This window comes from Pollicipes pollicipes, unplaced genomic scaffold (assembly GCF_011947565.3).
Source record: "Pollicipes pollicipes isolate AB1234 unplaced genomic scaffold, Ppol_2.1 Scaffold_4740;HRSCAF=5597_pilon_pilon_pilon, whole genome shotgun sequence".
In the NCBI taxonomy this organism is placed as follows: Eukaryota; Metazoa; Arthropoda; class Thecostraca; order Pollicipedomorpha; family Pollicipedidae; genus Pollicipes; species Pollicipes pollicipes.
Window position 1 is genome coordinate 36,951,898 of NW_023596545.1, and position 15,970 is coordinate 36,967,867.

Consider the following 15,970-nt stretch of genomic DNA (forward strand, 5'->3'; position numbering starts at 1 on the left):
AACAGAGGCTTAGCGGGCAACCATAACCCCACCAGAATCCCACCAGGCCACCATGACAAGAACAGACGTCACCAGATGACCACAACGCCGAGCAGATGTCTACCAGGTGACCATGACTAAAGCAGATGGCCACTAGACGACCATAACGAGAGTCCACCGGATGGTCACAGCTTGAGCAGCTGCCAACCAGACGACCCTAACCAGACAGATATCCACCAGACGAAGATGGGACGAGCATTCATCGCAGACGACCAGGGCGCCCAGATGACAGAGGCCCAGCTGACATCGGTCAGCTGACCAGGTTTAGGCAGACGCTACTTGACGTTCTAAAACCTCGGCTCCATACAGCTGAGCTCCTTTATTTGCTACTCCATCCTGCAGGGCATGCGGAGTTATTCGAAAAGTTAGAAAACTTGGCAGTTTGTAGGTAACTGGCAAGATGTTTGCACCGGTTTTTATTTTCAAGGGAACACGACGCCCATCGTCGAGCATTCTACGTGTCACGCCCGTGACTACAGAAGTCATATTATCGCTCAGCGGCCTTGGTACAACCGGGGATCAAACCCGTGCACCGTAGAAAGGGAATGTCCAAACGTCTCAGCCAATGCACTGCGTATAAATAGTCATAAGTTCATGCTAAACCTACCACATTTTTAACGTTGGCTGCATGCTAAGAGAAATGGGGCATTTATCATGAACCTGATAAGTTTGTTTTGGTATGCCGCCTCTTCGAGTCCAAAACCCACGCGCTCCGAGAACGAGTGAGGCACTGCCATTTCCAGGCTGCCAACCCTAATCAAGTTTCCCAGACTCCAATTTCAAAGCTATTCAGCCGGCCGTTGTCGAAAAATGGCGGTGCCCGTAATAAGGTAGGCAGGGCTGTGCGCTTTGGGCGGCAAGAGGAACAGTGCCTTGAAATTACACCATAGGTCCAGACATTCGTTTCCGGATTACACTGAAACGGCTTTGCGACTTGAAAAACGTGGCTCTATGTTGTCCTTTCAGTAGTTCATAGCCTTGTTGCACCGTCAGTTTCGCGACGCCTATTTGAATATTGATACGTCAATACAAGTAAGACCATATTTTAGAGATGCAGGTTTGTTTAGAAAGACGGTGGTACCGGTATCGTACTGCCACCAGTGCATGATGCTAAGAATATGAGTGCCGGCCTAGATCCGCACAGTCTGACTTTCCCCGACATCGAGTCCAGCTATCAATGCATTCAACACAAGCCGACATTTGCTGGCGTCCGCCAGGGAAGTTCTGGCATTATAAGCCCAGGCCACCGTCCTGTTACCACCGTCGTCGTAAGGACTTCCACCGCTCTGTTCGGTGGAAGTCCTTGTCCGCACCAAGAAAATCCGCACCAGCGGCGGTGCGCTGGTGCGGATTTTCTACCATCCGCCGGTAGGTGACACCGAAATCTTGCCCATCAGATTCCTAAAAGGTGAAAAAAGGTTCCGCAAAACTTTAAAAAAAATTGATAATGAGTCTTCCACCTTTGAGACAAAGTAAAAAAAACGCACCATAGTGAAACCTCACGATTGGTTGCGTGTAATAATAACACTGAGTAGTGCCAATGGAGCAATGCCAAACTATAATAGGGATATCAATCTTGCTTATTTTCGAGTTCTAATTACGCTGTCAACGTTTTGTAACAGCAACACGCTTCTTCCCTGCAGTCGCGACCCACCGTCGTCACGACAACCCCCGCGCACACCTCTACTGGTGTGAATAAAAGAACGTTTGGGATTTGCTTAGTGAGCACGGGCCTGCTACCGAGAAGTTAGTTGGTTGAAGCTTGAATCAGTGCGTCACATGAATCATATGATGTTTCCATTCCCAAAGCCAAAGTGCGCCTCGAAAAGAGCCACTGTGATAAAAGCGATAGGGGGAAACGAAAGCCATAGTACAACGTTTCGGTGAATTCGCGGGATAATAACTTCATGTTCCCATGTCTTCTTTTCTGAACAGAGTTTTCAAGCTTTCGTAGGATTTATCGCATAAACATTTTGACACATCAGGGTCTTGCAAAAATTGCAGAGCAGGCACGTTGGAAAAAAGCACGACAAATGAAAAGTATTACTTTCACAGTGGTGAGCTGGGAGTCAAATTAAATTCCCTCCGCAGAGTCGTCTACTTCAAATCAGAATTTCAAATTATTCAGAAGTTTTTCGAGGAAACTGGTGTTGCTGATCAAACCGTAGGCGTCTCGCGCAACCATAAGTGAGAAGTACAAAAAGGTGGGACACTGCCACTTTAAGTGCGTAGATCACTAGATTACAATACATATACGGAGTTACATTATCAGTTAAGTGCCTGCGTATAAGTGCGGTTGGTCTGCAATACTCAGTGCGATGTGATGGTTTTGGCCTGTAGCCTGCTTCTCTTTTGCACCGGTTTAATCGCTCCGTACAAACGCGGCGCTCGCATCGGCAGTTCGCACGCGCTGTGCTTGCTGTTAACCGTGTCGTACGCGCTGTGCTTTCTGTCAACTGTATCGTACACGCTGCGCTTGCTGTTCGCTGTGGCGTGCGTACCTGAGACATTCGGCCAGACGCGTGCTGCTGTCGATCAGCCGAAGACCAGACGACAGTCTGTCGGACCGCAGTCAGCCAGACGACAGTCTGTCAGACCGCAGTCAGCCAGACGACAGTCTGTCAGACCGCAGTCAGCCAGACTCACCTGGATATAGCAATGTCAGCCTTCTGCAGGGCGATCTTGGAGGCGCGGTTGGCGGCATTCACGGCCGCCTCGATCCGCTCCCGAAACTTGGCCGAGCGGATGAGGAACAGGTGCTTCTTCTTGTTGGACGTGATGATGACGTTGTTCTTGTACTTGCCCTCCTCCTTGGTGCCGTCGCGGAAGGTGGTGACGCCGTAGCCGTACTTCTTGTTGTTGTACCACTCGCCCTCGTACTTGAGGCCGTCGGATCGCTCGCACACGCCGTAGCCAACGCGTCGGTCGTTCTTCCACTCGCCCATGTACGTTTCGGTGGTGTTGCTGTCCATCTGCTCGTCCTGTCGACGGAAAGGAGCCATTTCACAACGGTGGCGGCGGAGGAGGCCCATATGCCCAGCGAATTGCCATTTCCAGCTGTAGCCACTCTTGCAGTGTAGGTACGTTATGACCAAAAACTATGAGTACAAGGCTATCTTCGGAATGTGTACAAAACTGGTGCATCAGCGTTACAGCACTTACGTTTGCACTAATTCTGTGCGGATTGACACGGTTAGGACAAGCCAGTTCGGGACAAAGAGAGGAAAAGTCATCGTTTTACAACTAGGACATGGTCCATTCTGAGAGAGGAAGTTCTCGTAATTCTTGTCTTCTCTCCCACAGCACAGACAGCTGAAGAACCATCCCGGTGTCTGTTTGGTAAGCATATATTGCTCTTAGGCATACATTGCTTAGGCAGTGCACGCTTTGGTTGCGACTTTAATATCACACGCAACTGCGCCGCAAAAGCAGAGTCCCATTTATCATTGACCGCAGGCTGAAGCATGCCGCGCGGTCAATGCGGGACGCGCCACACCCAGCTGCGGTACCGACCGGCTCGGATCCGGCGGGGTCAGGATAAGCGGCGCTGGGCCGCTCCTGACCTGACCGCCCATTACCGCTCGCCGCCATCAGCGGCCCGGGGAATCCGGAAGTGACGGGCCGGCGGTCCGGCTGTCAGGGCTCGGCCGGCACGTGATCGAGGGGCGACGGCGAGCGACGCGCGGCGGTGGCGGGCGGCGCGGTGAGGCGCCGCACGCCACCGCTGACGGCTCGCCTCGGCTGATGAGCCTGACACAGCTGTCTTACCTCCACAGTACCGCTGACGGCTCGCCTCGGCTGATGAGCCTGACACAGCTGTCTTACCTCCGCAGCACCGCTGACGGCTCGCCTCGGCTGATGAGCCTGACACAGCTGTCTTACCTCCACAGCACCGCTGACGGTTCGCCTCGACTGATGAGCCTGACACAGCTGTCTTACCTCCACAGTACCGCTGACGGCTCGCCTCGGCTGATGAGCCTGACACAGCTGTCTTACCTCCACAGTGTCGCTGACGGCTCGCCTCGGCTGATGAGCCTGACACAGCTGTCTTACCTCCACAGTACCGCTGACGGCTCGCCTCGGCTGATGAGCCTGACACAGCTGTCTTACCTCCAAAGTACCGCTGACGGCTCGCCTCGGCTGATGAGCCTGACACAGCTGTCTTACCTCCACAGTACCGCTGACGGCTCGCCTCGGCTGATGAGCCTGACACAGCTGTCTTACCTCCACAGCACCGCTGACGGTTCGCCTCGGCTGATGAGCCTGACACAGCTGTCTTACCTCCACAGTACCGCTGACGGCTCGCCTCGGCTGATGAGCCTGACACAGCTGTCTTACCTCCGCAGCACCGCTGACGGCTCGCCTCGGCTGATGAGCCTGACACAGCTGTCTTACCTCCACAGTACCGCTGACGGCTCGCCTCGGCTGATGAGCCTGACACAGCTGTCTTACCTCCGCAGCACCGCTGACGGCTCGCCTCGGCTGATGAGCCTGACACAGCTGTCTTACCTCCACAGTACCGCTGACGGCTCGCCTCGGCTGATGAGCCTGAAACAGCTGTCTTACCTCCACAGTGTCGCTGACGGTTCGCCTCGGCTGATGAGCCTGACACAGCTGTCTCACCTCCACAGCACCGCGCCGAGTCTTCACTTCATGAAGTCTCACCTCAGTTGACGAGCCTACATTCCACTTGGCCTGACCTCAGTGAACGAGCCTTCATTCCTTGAAGTCTCACCTCAGTTGACGAGCCTACATTCCACTTGGCCTGACCTCAGTGAACGAGCCTTCATTCCTTGAAGTCTCACCTCAGGTGACGAACACCTCACCTGACGGGTGACATCAGTTGGCGTGACAGTTCGCTCCTCGCCTTACCTCAGGTGACAAACACACCTCACCTGACGGGTGACATCAGTTGGCGTGACAGTTCACCCCCCGCCTCACTTCACCTCGCCTCAGCGATGGCCCGTAATCCCTATCTCAGACGAAGCTAGCAATTTTCCCGCTAGATTGCCTCTCCCAGCTGACCAGCGCACGCTTCATCGGTCCCGGCCTGCGTCTAATTAGATGCACACATCAGTGCCCTGTTCTTGCTAAGCAGTCTCCAGGTGCTTTGGAATGAGACGGTCACGTCCGCGATGCCGGAGAAGAGTGAAGAGAGGCCGAGCGCTTTCTCAAGTGGACCCAGACGGGAGCGTGACGGGGACCGGAAGGCCGAGTCGGCGTGACACGGGCGGGACTAAGTGGATGATCGACCAAAGAGCCGCGGACGAAAATACCTTGCGCGTGCCTGAACGCGCGACACGACGGTGTCTCTGTGTAAACAACGTGCACGAGTCAATGAGCAGGCCAAAGCGCGCGGCGGCGTGTTGATCTGTTGACGCAGTGGTGACGCAAGCCGGTAAAAATACCGGGCGATGACGTAGAGCGACAATAGGTCCGCCGCCGGCGACGCCAGGTGCACACCCGGAGACTGGCGCCCTTTCCGACCAGCCGCGGGACTTTCCGGCCCGCTGTGATCGTTTACGACACGGCGCCCGCTCCCACCCGGGGATAAACGGTGCCCGCCGTCGTCCGGTCGGCGGCCGGCGGCCCCGGCCGTCGGAGGACGGCGGCGGCCCGGCCCCGGCCGTCGGAGGACGGCGGGCGGCCCGCGCCGTCGGAGGACGGCAGGCGGCCCGGCCCCGGCCGTCGGAGGACGGCGGGCGGCCCGCGCCGTCGGAGGACGGCAGGCGGCCCGGCCCTGGCCGTCGGAGAACGGCGGGCGGCCCGCGCCGTCGGAGGACGGCAGGCGGCCCGGCCCCGGCCGTCGGAGGACGGCGGGCGGCCCGCGCCGTCGGAGGACGGCAGGCGGCCCGGCCCCGGCCGTCGGAGAACGGCGGGCGGCCCGGCCCCGGCCGTCGGAGGACGGCAGGCGGCCGGCACCGACGGAGGACGGCAGGCGGCCCGGCCCCGGCCGTCGGAGGACGGCGGGCGGCTCGCGCCGTCGGAGGACGGCGGGCGGCCCGGCCCCGGCCGTCGGAGGACGGCAGGCGGCCGGCACCGACGGAGGACGGCAGGTGGCCCGGCCCCGGCCGTCGGAGGACGGCAGGCGGCCCGGCCCCGGCCGTCGGAGGACGGCAGGCGACCCGCGCCGACGGCGGCGTCGGCCCGCGGCGCGGTGCGTTCACAGCTGCGTCGGCCAGACGGCGTGTGCGCCATTAGTGCTGCGCGCCGGGGCGCGCCGGCGGGCTGTGAAGGTACCGCCGTGGCCAACAGCCGACTCGCTGCGCAGCGGAGCTCCGGCACCCGCTCAGATGTGAGGCTTTGCTCCACTCTGTCGCAGGCGTGCTTTGCGGAATCCGCGGATACTCCGACGATCGGGGAGGGGGCGGGGGCTTGGTCTGAAGCGGAGGTTAGGTGGAATGGGCCAAGACCCTGGCGAACCTCCCGTTCGCAATGCCGGCTCTGGAGTGATAACCCGAAAAAGGCGTCGATAAGTGACATGGCGGCGTGAGTCCACGTCGTGAGCACAAGGCCGGCGGCGGTGTTTTGGTTGGGTTCTGACGTTCGATACATCTGGCGCCCTTGAGGAATGCATCGCAGATTTCTGACTCCCGTGGCGACCGAATGTTTACATTCTGACTCCTGGAGCTACCGTAAAGTGCTTATGTGCTGACTCATGCATGGCATCGCCACGTGTTCGTGTTCTGACCCGCTGACTCATTCATGACATCTCTACGAGCTCCAGTTCTAAGTCGTCAACTCTTGCATGACATTTGTATGTTCTTATGTTCGACTTTTGCGAAAACTGTGTATCCGAACGTTGCGACCTTGATGCGAACGCACGGATGGTTATGTGCACATAATGTGTTTAGAACCAACCTAAATTTGTAATAATTCTTATGTGCTTTAGTTCATATGTTGTGAACTTGAGTTCTAATGCTGGGTTAACGGCCTCCAATATACCAGGATGTACTGGTTTAACGACGTTATAGTGCTAAACAGCGATTATGTTGGCGGTACTCAATATTTTGATTTGTGCTTATCCTCAAGAGAGCCCAGCACGTCCCAATATCTTGAGGATAAGCACAGCTCTAAATATCGAGCACTACCAGTGCAATCGTTGTGTAGCATTATAACGTCGTAAAGCCAGTATCTCCTGATATGATCACGCTCGTTAACTCGGCATAACAACTTTCGACTCAAAATGGAGAGAAACCAGGAGGTGAACGCCTCCCTTCCTGATATCAAGTAAGCTTTTTCCCCTCCAATGTCGTATCCTCTGTCAGACCTTGGACGCTCATGCATGCTTACCTTCAATTTGCTTATCAATTATCATGCCACGGGCGGTTTCTAGGGACCGAGCATGACTAACTGCTGTCTTACATAAGTATGACCGACCGCGCCCATCGCTTACCTCAACCACGAAGCTGCCGTTGGACTCAGTGTGGAAGCTGCCGTTGGTCATGTGCGACTTGCTCGAGTCGGTGCTCATCCAGGAGACGCTGCTGTTGGTGGAGCGGATGCTGCTGCCGGTGCCGCGCTTCTCGAGGTCTCCCGTGCTGCGCTGCTTCCGCAGTCGGAGACCCTGCCGGCAACGAAGCACGCTTTTGAGCACTGAGCTTAGCTGCGAGATGGCTGCTGTCGTAGGCTAATGCTAGGCCCTACGGCTGATGTACGAATGATCTGGCGATGCTGCGATTCCCGGACCATTTCGCTTCCAGGCAGGTTGTTTGCCCTGAGTACAGGGGAGAGCGGCGATGGGAGGAAGCCAAGCTGACAAACGCGTGCCTTAATAGATGCCGTACCTTAGACAAGTTGGTATATCGAAGCCTTCACCTTTGGCACCTTGACATCAGGCTTACGCAGCAGTTCACATGATTGCCGAGCAGCGATTTTAGCTGGCGATACCGACAAGAACAAGCTACAGGATAATGACAGGGGTCCAAAATAGCAGGAATACTTAACTTGACATAATATTTATTTCGTTTGTCCACAGCCAGGACACAAGGCGAATGCAGCCCCCGTGATATCATGGTTTGTAACACGCATGGCACAACCACCACTAAGGTCGGGTGGGTCCAAACTCCACTGACATTTGGGGAAATGGGAATACAGAAACAAGCCACAGTGACATTTAAAGGTTGGTTACGTCCATGGTAACGAGTGTTTCACCACTGGTAAAGCCAGAGGGTCGCCAGCGTCGCATTCTGTGACGGTGTAATAAGTGCAGCAAAAACGCGCAACAGAAAGTTTCTGGTGTTGAGCTTTTATCTTGAAATAAATTTTGCTTTCATTCTGCGATTATTCAGAGCCCATGCTATATGTATCTCAAAATTCTGTACATTCCTGAAACAGCTATACTTCATGTGGCCCACTATCACCCGGCATCGTTGAGGTGGCCCCCTGTCAGTCGGCCGCATCAGTCACGGAACAAGATATGATATGAAGAATATGTCACGCTTTGTCAAAAATGGATGCTATGCTAACTGCCGCCCGGAATGCATTGTGCATCGGTAACAAAGCTTAACTAAACCGAAAGTATTCGTAAAAGATTCATTATGATGCAAAAGGATTTGTTTAGTGATCGTGCGTCCGGCGGTGGTTTTAAAAACAATCCGGCTCAAGTCACTGATCAATCCGGCTCAAGTCACTGATCAATCCGGCTCAATTCACTGATCAATCCGGCTCAAGGCACTGATAAACCCGGCTCAAGGCACTGATCAATCCGGTTCAAGCCACTGATCAATCTGGCTCAAGCCACTGATCAATCCGGCTCAAGGCACTGATAAACCCAGCTCAAGGCACTGATCGATCCGGCTCAAGGCACTGGTAAACCCAGCTCAAGGCACTGATCAATCCGGCTCAAGCCACTGATCAATCCGGCTCAAGCCACTGATCAATCCGGCTCAGGGCACTGATAAACCCAGCCCAAGGCACTGATCAATCCGGCTCAAGGCACTGGTAAACCCAGCTCAAGGCACTGATCAATCCGGCTCAAGCCACTGATCAATCCGGCTCAAGCCACTGATCAATCCGACGCAAGGCACTGATAAACCCAGCCCAAGGCACTGATCAATCCGGCTCAAGGCACTGATAAACCCGGCTCAAGGCACTGATCAATCCGGCTCAAGCCACTGATCAATCCGGCTCAAGGCACTGATCAATCCGGCTCAAGGTCCTGGGCTCTGCAGCACGAGGCGCGATCACGTGCAAGCCGTCTGTGATGTGACTTTATACCAGTCGGCATTTCTCCGCTGCTGCATGCAAGCGGTGCCAGAATCCGTGCGGCCGTCAATGTCCGCCATGACGGAAATGTCAAAACGAAAATGCCCCGCGGTGATGAAAATGTCAAGGCTGGTACTGGAAAGCCCATGTCGAGTGGCGATGAACGTTAGTTGGCCAGGGTCATGCGGGAAAACAGCTCGTGCAGCGGCGAGCCCTCCCAGGTTTTTCACCTCTCTTCTTTGTGCTTCAGATTGCGAGGCGAAGCCGCCGGCAGGGTACGGTGGTCATCCGCGATCTCATCGCCAAATAGACTTTGCCAACATAGTTTTTTGTCCACCCTGAGGTTGTAGAATTCCTCCCGGAGGTCAGAGCGGGTCTAGCGCCCGTGTCCAGCGAGCGCGGAGCTGCCGCGAGGCCAGGTCACGACCAGAAACGCAGAGCAGCGAGCGCGAGGAGGTAAGCGCAATGGGAGTGTCTGGTCTGGCAGGGAGTTGTGGTGCTGCGTGCGAACCTCACCAGGAATGAGAGCAGGACCGCTGCTAGACGTAACTTCTGTGCTGTGATGACTTTTCGTGGCAGGCAATTTTTTTTACCTACTTTCAAACGTTTCAACGCGAAGCCATCAGCAAACCGAGAAGCTCTGTTGGAAGGAATCCCTGATCTGGCTGACGGGTTCAACCGTCGATTCACAATGGTTGGGTCCCGGATTACCGCCACACCGAGGGGAGCACCGGACAGCCAACCAGACCGCCAGCTGTCTGTACCACTCACTTCACTTTTAAGCCCGCTACTCTCCCTGGACTATTTTCATCGATCCAGCGGATGAGCAGCTCGAGAGCGGTGGTGTGGACGGCGTAACGATAATAGCAGTGTGTCGGTGCTTCCCTGCAGTCTGTCCGCATCTCCTGCGGATCATCAAGTGCCCCTCGCAACCTGGGTGTTCTCCGACGAGGGAAAAGTTGCGTGTGTGGCACCATCCTGAAATCAGGCGATCTGACTGTACCAGTTTACGATAGTCCCATATTTAGTCTCTCTTAGTCTCTAGTCTCTCTTATATAAATAGCCTCTCTTAAGTGTGCTATCCTAAGTTCTTGAAAAAGTCGCTGCAGCAAGCCACAGCGACAATGACAGCAAACTGAGGACGTATCTCCACAGCAATGGTATTCTCAGCCCTGCTCAATATGCCTACCGGCAAGGTCACTGTAATAAGGACGCTCTTCTCGACGCTATCGCAGAGCTGGTGACGAGCATCGCAACGGAGAGATATCTTCGCTGACGGCTGTCGACCTATCCAAGGTTTTCGACGGCGGTCATCATGGTTTCCTTACAACACAGCTTCCGTGGTACGGCACGGATCCTGATTGATTCAAAAGCTATTTGATTGGTCGGAGGCAGGTGGTGCGTGGAGGACTGACAACCCTACCGGTAACCCACGGGGCGCCACAGGGTTCCATAGTCCGTCCGCTATTGTTTGCCCCATTCACAGACGACTTACCCAGTTGCCTGTTACGTGGACGCTTCATCTCATACGCAGATGACACTCAGCTCGTGGACCACGCTCCTCCCAACAAGAAGCATCTCGACGCGCTAAAACATTGTCTGTAAATATTAATGTGCGAACTTGAGGCTTGGTTCAGAGCAAGCCCACTGGAAATGAACAGAGACAAAACAGACCTTGTTCTCAGATTCAAAACATAATTTAAAGAAAACCTGTGATTTTCACTATGCAAGAATGTGACGAAATTCTAATCTCGCCGTACCACCTCAGACCTGATGTTTTCAAACGCCTGATGTTTTCAAAATTTATATCGAATACTACGTTTTCCACATATATCTTGCTCTCTATGCGTGTAGAGTGGTGAGGTCAAGTCCAGGTGCGCAAAGTATTACGAAAGCTATATATTTCCCCAGGATTACTTCTGGAATGAAACACAGCCAGCGTATAACACCGACTCTAGAGTCTCTATACTGTCTCCGGATTGATGACTTGGTAAGAGAGAGGAACGTACTGAAAGTGCCCGAAGTGCTACAATGCAAGGAATAGCCCCCCAACGTCCAATCTCTTTTCAAGGCCCGCTCCCTTGTTTCCCTGAGGGAGACGCGCTTCTCCATGTCAATGTATCCACCTGCTCTGGTGCCGATTGAAAGCCACCGAGCGGGCCTTTTCTTATTGTGCCGCGGCAGCTTCGAACCGCACACCTCCGACCATCATTATCTCTTCATCCGTGGAGTATTAAAAACTCACATTTCAAAACGCAAGTGTTTGATCATGCGCCTTAGGTCATGCCCATGCTGGCTACCTGTGTGATTGTGTACGCCATATGTAATTGCATGCACGATCTCTGGATGTCAATACGGATCTCACGTGTTTACAATTTATTTCGATCCACCTTTGTCTGTTTACTCTGGGTTTGACACATTCTGCTGTCAAATTGAGACATTCGTTGGACTCATTGCTCAACTCTGTATGTATTTCATAGCATCATATGTTTTCGCATCGTATCTTATAGCACCGTATTTCAACGTATGCTTTATCGCATGTTTCGTAATGTCGTATTTCATAGTTACAAACCGAAGAATACGATACGATACTGCCAAACAGTATTTTGTAGCATCGCCTCTAAGAGTATTTTTGTAAGGCGTTGCAACGTGTGAGTGAGCGCTGTAACGAACCAAACCTAGTAACCGTAGCAAAGTCCTGTGTGTCAAAATCCTGTGTGTTGGTGACGAGTGGGGTCGCGTGAAATCACTCGCTCTTGAACGTCATTCTTCATCACCATCTTCACCGTACACTTCCTCGTGCCAGGTCAGTGAGATAAGAGGTAATGTTGTATACTGGCAATTGGTTGACGGGCGCTGATGCGGCGGAGGAGGCGCAAGTCACGTTGGTAGATGCGCAGCGCGTCATGGTACCCGCGAGGATGCTGCTAGCGAAGCGCCACTCCATCAATGGACGCGTGTTCGATTGAGATAACAGGCACGGTCCGGCACCATGGGAGAGTCAGTAAAGGTGCTGGGCGTCCAGTGGCTTCCCAGAGAACTCTAAGTAGAGACACTGACCCTAGTGACCTGACACTGACCTATACCAAGGACTTCTTCTTACCAGGGTGGTGCCGGGCGCTTTTGGCCCGGCTACTCGACCAAACCGGCCGCTGACGCTGGTCCTCGTGGCAATTGTGTCTGTCTGTTTCAGGAGCTGTGGCAAATGGGACTGGCGTGGGAGGAAGTCATCCCTGACGAACAGTCTCGTGTGTTTCATACTGGTGGCGAGGTTTTGATACGACGAAGCAGCTGCTGATTCCGCGCTGATCAGATTACCTGCCGCCGACCGGGTAATCTGAGACCTCGAGCCTGGAGCTGTGTGCTATACCAGACGCCTCGTTCAGGGGATACGGAGCGGCGGTGTGCCTGCTAACGCTTAAGAGTCGCGTCACACCGCTGAAAGAATACCCCCCCCCCCCCTCGTCTGGAGCTACTGGGCTGTCTGCTAGCCGCACGTGCGGTGTTCTTTGCCGCGAACCGCTCCGGCTGAGACGATATTCCTGTTTGCCGTTGAACAGAGCCCATGGTAGCGGGATCTCACCGCTGTGGGTGTTCTCTCTCAACTGGATCTGGTAACGCCGACAGCGCTGGAAGCCATTTGTCTACAACCGGGCGAAGGAAGTCCAGCTGCTGACGCGGCCTCAGATTGGGTGCACTGCTCTGGTGCACTGAATCGTGCTGATCTGACAGTCCGCGTCGTGTTGGCAGAACAGGTGAAAAGCCCCTGATGGTTCACTGGGGCAGTGGCTGACGTTGTGTCCTGGTGGGAGAGGGTCGGCGCAGTAAGTGGCGGAGTGTCTCGAGCAGGCACAGATGTGGCGGAGTGTCTCACAGGAGGCACAGATGTAAGTGGCGGAGTGTCTCGAGCAGGCACAGATGTGGCGGAGTGTCTCACAGGAGGCACAGATGTAAGTGGCGGAGTGTCTCACAGGAGGCACAGATGTAAGTGGCGGAATGTCTCGAGGAGGCACAGATGCCTCAGGTAGCCTGGACCTCTCGCTCGGTCCGTGTCGTGGCACCTGCGTTCGATTTCAGCCGATGTGGCTGGTACCTTAAAGCTGGAAACAGCTCAGGGCGCATCCCGATGACGTAAATGTGTTCAACCAGGGTCAGCCGTTCCTCAAGAGGTAACACAGATGAAAGCTTTATTCATTGTTAGGTGATGAAGGTCTGCTAAGGGCGAGAGGTGGACTCAACTATTTCTCACTTTGGTGAGAACAAACACCCCATCCTCTTGTCCAAAGGGTTAAAAGCTAAGATTTGGCGTGTGGTCAGCACTTATATTAGGGAAAGTGGGTTCCCACGCTGATGACGGCTCTACGAGGGACTCCCTGAAGCACAGGGCTCAGGGATTTGGCTAGGAGAGTCAACCGGCAGTGTTTAAGTTGCCAAAGGTAGAACCCGCGGGCGCGAAATGAGAAGGGCAGCACCACTGAATCATTCCCAGGCCTCATGACTGCGAACTACCTTCGACAAAACTGGCGGAGTATTTAACTATCTTCGTCAGAACTGGTCCAGTAAAGCTGTCAATACATCAATGAGTTCAAGCGCTTAATTTTTTCGCTTGTAATACGCAAAGCATCATTAAAGTATTGCACTTTAATGGTGTTGAAGTGTCCGTTTCAAAGAGGAGACTGATACTGTTACGCACGTCTTGTAATGTGTGAAGAGTAACTTATGGAGGCCGTGTGCCCCTAAACAAAAAGCGTTTGAGTGAGGTGAAAACGTAGGGTCGGAGAAAGAAAACAATTTTTGACAGGGTAATTATACGCAAAGCATCATAATAATACCGTGCATCAATGGCCTTTAAACGACTTCTGATCTTCAACTTGCGTTCACTTTACCAATGTGGATTACGAGGCCTGTCACTGTACACAACGGAATTATTTCTTATCCCCGGAAATGGGTGCACGCTGCATTTCCAGACTTAAAAAACGCCATTGATCTTTCTTTCACCACGTGCATTTTCGTAAATTTGTAACTATATTAATACCACCAAGGATATATCCAGCCTTTCGTCAAGGGAAGAACCACATTTCATTGAGGTTGGAGGCATTGACACCTGGAACTTGGTGACCCCCTCACGAAGATGTCCCCGGTTATCGCCCACTTCATTTTCATACCTATTTTTCAATCGATAATTCAGTCGGTAAAACATCTTGCCCCGGACTGGTGTGCCGGATTTAGCGTACTCTATTTCAAGAGTTCAATTTAATATCATCTTCATGTTGAAGTTGACGATTTGGCGCTGTTTGTGGTACCCCTGCACTTCGGTGCGTCTTTAACGTAATAGTTATGTGGACCAAAACTTGTGGTGCCCCTTCAGCCCAAGGGGGAGGACACTCCCCCCCCCTTGATCCGCCACTGAGTACCGCACGACAAGTAATGTTATTGCCTGCGCTCTTCTATTGATCTACCGAAGACGCAGTCAGCACCCAGAACTGCCCAAGCCAGTTCAAAGAAACCTAGTGACATTCAAGCTAAAAGATCACAGCAACACTGAACGTGGAGAATTGCATGGGGCTTCCGCGAACATGACTCACCCTGGTGTGGTCAGTTACGAGAATTTCACGCTGCCGTGACGCCATTCGCAGCATTAGCACCCACGCAACGCTCGTCAAACATGACGTCAACCGATACAACGTCCGGCTGCGGCCGCGGAACCAGCATCGTCTCTCCGTACCCCGACTACCCCACTCGACCTTCCCCTCCGTCAGCATCAGGCCCCTCATCTTCCCCTGCCCCACTCGACCTTCCCCTCCGTCACCATCAGCCACCTCATCCCCCGTACCCCACTCGACATATCCCTCCGTTACCATCAACCCCTCATCCCTCTCAACCCCTACCCTTCCCTTCCGTCACGATCAGCCCCTCATTCCTCCCCCCGAGCGCCGCGCGCCGCCTTACCTGCAGTATGTTCTTCCTCAGCGTAGTGCTCTTCTCGACGAGCGAGCCGCGGCGCGGCGGCGGCTCGTCGGAGCGCGCCTTCAGGACGAACCCTCCGCGCGTGTCGGCCATGCGCCGGTCGCGCTCGGCCGTCGGCTCGCCGGCACCCTCGCTGCGCAGCGACGCCGACGACTGGTGGTGCGCCTTGCTCTTGGACGACGAGGCAGCGCCGAACGACGACGACGTGCGCACGCCGTAGCCGTGCCGGAAGCCGCGCTGCCACTGGCCCTGGTACGTGCCTGCGGGCGGGGCGGGGCGGGTCAGGAGGCGTGTCTGCAGGTCAGGGGGTCTGCCACTGCCCCTGGTACGTGCCTGCGGGCGGGGCGGGGCGGGTCAGGAGGCGTGTCTGCAGGTCAGGAGGTCTGCAACTGGCTCTGGTACGTGCCTGCGGGCGGGGCGGGGCGGGTCAGGAGGCGTGTCTGCAGGTCAGGAGGTCTGCAACTGGCTCTGGTACGTGCCTGCGGGCGGGGCGGGGCGGGTCAGGAGGCGTGTCTGCAGGTCAGGAGGTCTTCCACCGGCCCTGGTACGTGCCTGCGAGCGGGTGAGGTAGTCAGATCAAGAGCCGTCCTGGTATGTGCCTGCGGACGGGGAACGAATGATCAACGTAGGCGAGAGAGTCAGAATCGATTGCACTGGTTGTTGAACGCGTTCATAATGTACATGACGTTCACGGTTCAAAATCTAGACGTTCAGAAATTCTAGATCTGTGTGGTATCTTTTGAATACTTTTCTATCT

At 54.5% G+C, this 15,970-nt stretch overlaps 1 protein-coding gene across 1 annotated transcript in view; it reads right to left on the minus strand.

Annotated features, from left to right (window-relative positions):
- Nucleotides 1–15,970, minus strand: part of LOC119098307 (junctophilin-1) — a 44,059-nt gene that overhangs the window by 8,982 nt on the left and 19,107 nt on the right. Inside the window, exons 3-5 of the mRNA XM_037221229.1 lie at nt 15,196–15,473; nt 7,436–7,606; nt 2,686–3,020 (exon numbers count right to left, since the gene is read on the minus strand). Coding sequence (XP_037077124.1) covers nt 2,686–3,020; nt 7,436–7,606; nt 15,196–15,473 — 784 coding nt within the window. The remainder of the gene's footprint in view (nt 1–2,685; nt 3,021–7,435; nt 7,607–15,195; nt 15,474–15,970) is intronic.